Below are 1621 nucleotides of genomic sequence, written 5' to 3'. Positions count from 1 at the left end.
TGCTTTTAAAATTTATTCTACTTCATATCATAGCTTAAAAGCTTCAGGGCCTGGGAAGCTACATGCTGTCAATCTTTGGATTTTTCATTTTAAAACTTAAGATTTAAAAATTACAAGTTTAAGAAATTAGTATTCAAGCCTTGATTATTTTTTCCCTAAATTAAATAAGGTCAGTTACTCTGAAACTGTCCTAAAATGGCAGTCACTAGCCACATGGCTATTAAAATGTGCATAGTTCACATTCACATGACATATAAATGTAACACACATAACCTAAACATCTGTACCCCCATAATATGCTGAAATAAATAAAAAAAAGAAATGTGTACAAATACAGTGTAAAATTTTTTTCTATAACAACCTCAACAGTATTAGAGAGTAAATTTCATGTTTCTAGTAACAGAGTATCTAACTAATTGTTCAAAGTAAGTATAGAAACCTCAAATAAATTTCTTTATTTGTAAAAAAAAACCAAACAAAAAAAATAAGTGTAAATTACACACCATATTTTGAAGACTCAGTATGAAAATAGGATGTAAAATATCTCACTAATATTTTTACATTGGTTAGATATTGAAGAGATAATATTTTGGATACAGTAGATGAAATAACATATTAAAATTAATTTTACTTTTTTAGTTTTTAATGTAGCTACTAGAAATTTTAAAATTACATATATGGCTTGCATTATATTGGACTATTATATATTGGACATTATATTGCATCTATTTGACTGCTCTAAGACACCAATAATAAATATCTAGGTGCTACTGATAAATAGTCCATATACATTCTTTAAGAATAACATTATAAAAATTCCCTACACAATCATTCCTGTGCTAAACAGAAAATGATGTATAAAAATACACTAAATGTAGACATAAACTTTAGTTGGCTTTAAATATGTATTGTTACTCAGATTTACATTTTTGGTGTTGATTAATATAGAAACTAGTTTATACTCCCCGCACATATATACACAGATGAGAAAAAACGGTGGCCCAGAAAAATGGCAGAAACAAAAGTCAGCCTTTGCCTTGATCAATCCACACACAGATGTTGACTTAGTTAAAAACAAATACTGACATATGACACCATCGGATACTCAGCAAATAAACATTAGGCTATAACTTAAAGATTTTAGCAATTTCACATGAACGCAACAGAACAAATCATATTTACAATTTATACCTTTGCTCCATCTGAAATATTGTCCCAGTTTCCACCACTCAAAGAGAACTTTCCATTGCCTATACGCAGCAGTATCTCTTCAGGAGTATCGTTGGGGCCATTAGCAAATGGAGTATAGCTATTAATAAAATAGATTTTTAACAGACATGAGAGGCTAACATATATATAATTAAAAGTGATGAATATAAGACTACGTGAAATATTTACTACAGCAAATTAAGAAATAGCATCTAACATTTCCCCTCACTGTTAATAGCAAATTTTATATTTCAAACAATGAATTTAATCTTAACAAATTATTTGATAAAATGGAGAATCTTGCCTACATCAATTCTTTGTCTTTGATCCATGTAAAATAAAGGTGGCTTTTCATGTAAAGCTACAGTCTTAAAACCAGACCAGAATCAAACATACAAATTTTATATTTTCC

General features: G+C 28.7%; 1 protein-coding gene across 1 annotated transcript in view; it reads right to left on the bottom strand.

Moving 5' to 3' along the window:
• RPS6KA6 (ribosomal protein S6 kinase, 90kDa, polypeptide 6) overlaps window positions 1-1621 on the bottom strand; it is a 142356-nt gene that overhangs the window by 24575 nt on the left and 116160 nt on the right. Inside the window, 1 exon segment of the mRNA XM_012642678.1 lies at window positions 1192-1309. Coding sequence (XP_012498132.1) covers window positions 1192-1309 — 118 coding nt within the window.

Source organism: Propithecus coquereli, unplaced genomic scaffold (assembly GCF_000956105.1).
Source record: "Propithecus coquereli isolate 6110/MARCELLA unplaced genomic scaffold, Pcoq_1.0 Scaffold182, whole genome shotgun sequence".
Lineage (NCBI taxonomy): Eukaryota > Metazoa > Chordata > Mammalia > Primates > Indriidae > Propithecus > Propithecus coquereli.
This window is presented reverse-complemented; position numbering and strand designations above follow the sequence as displayed.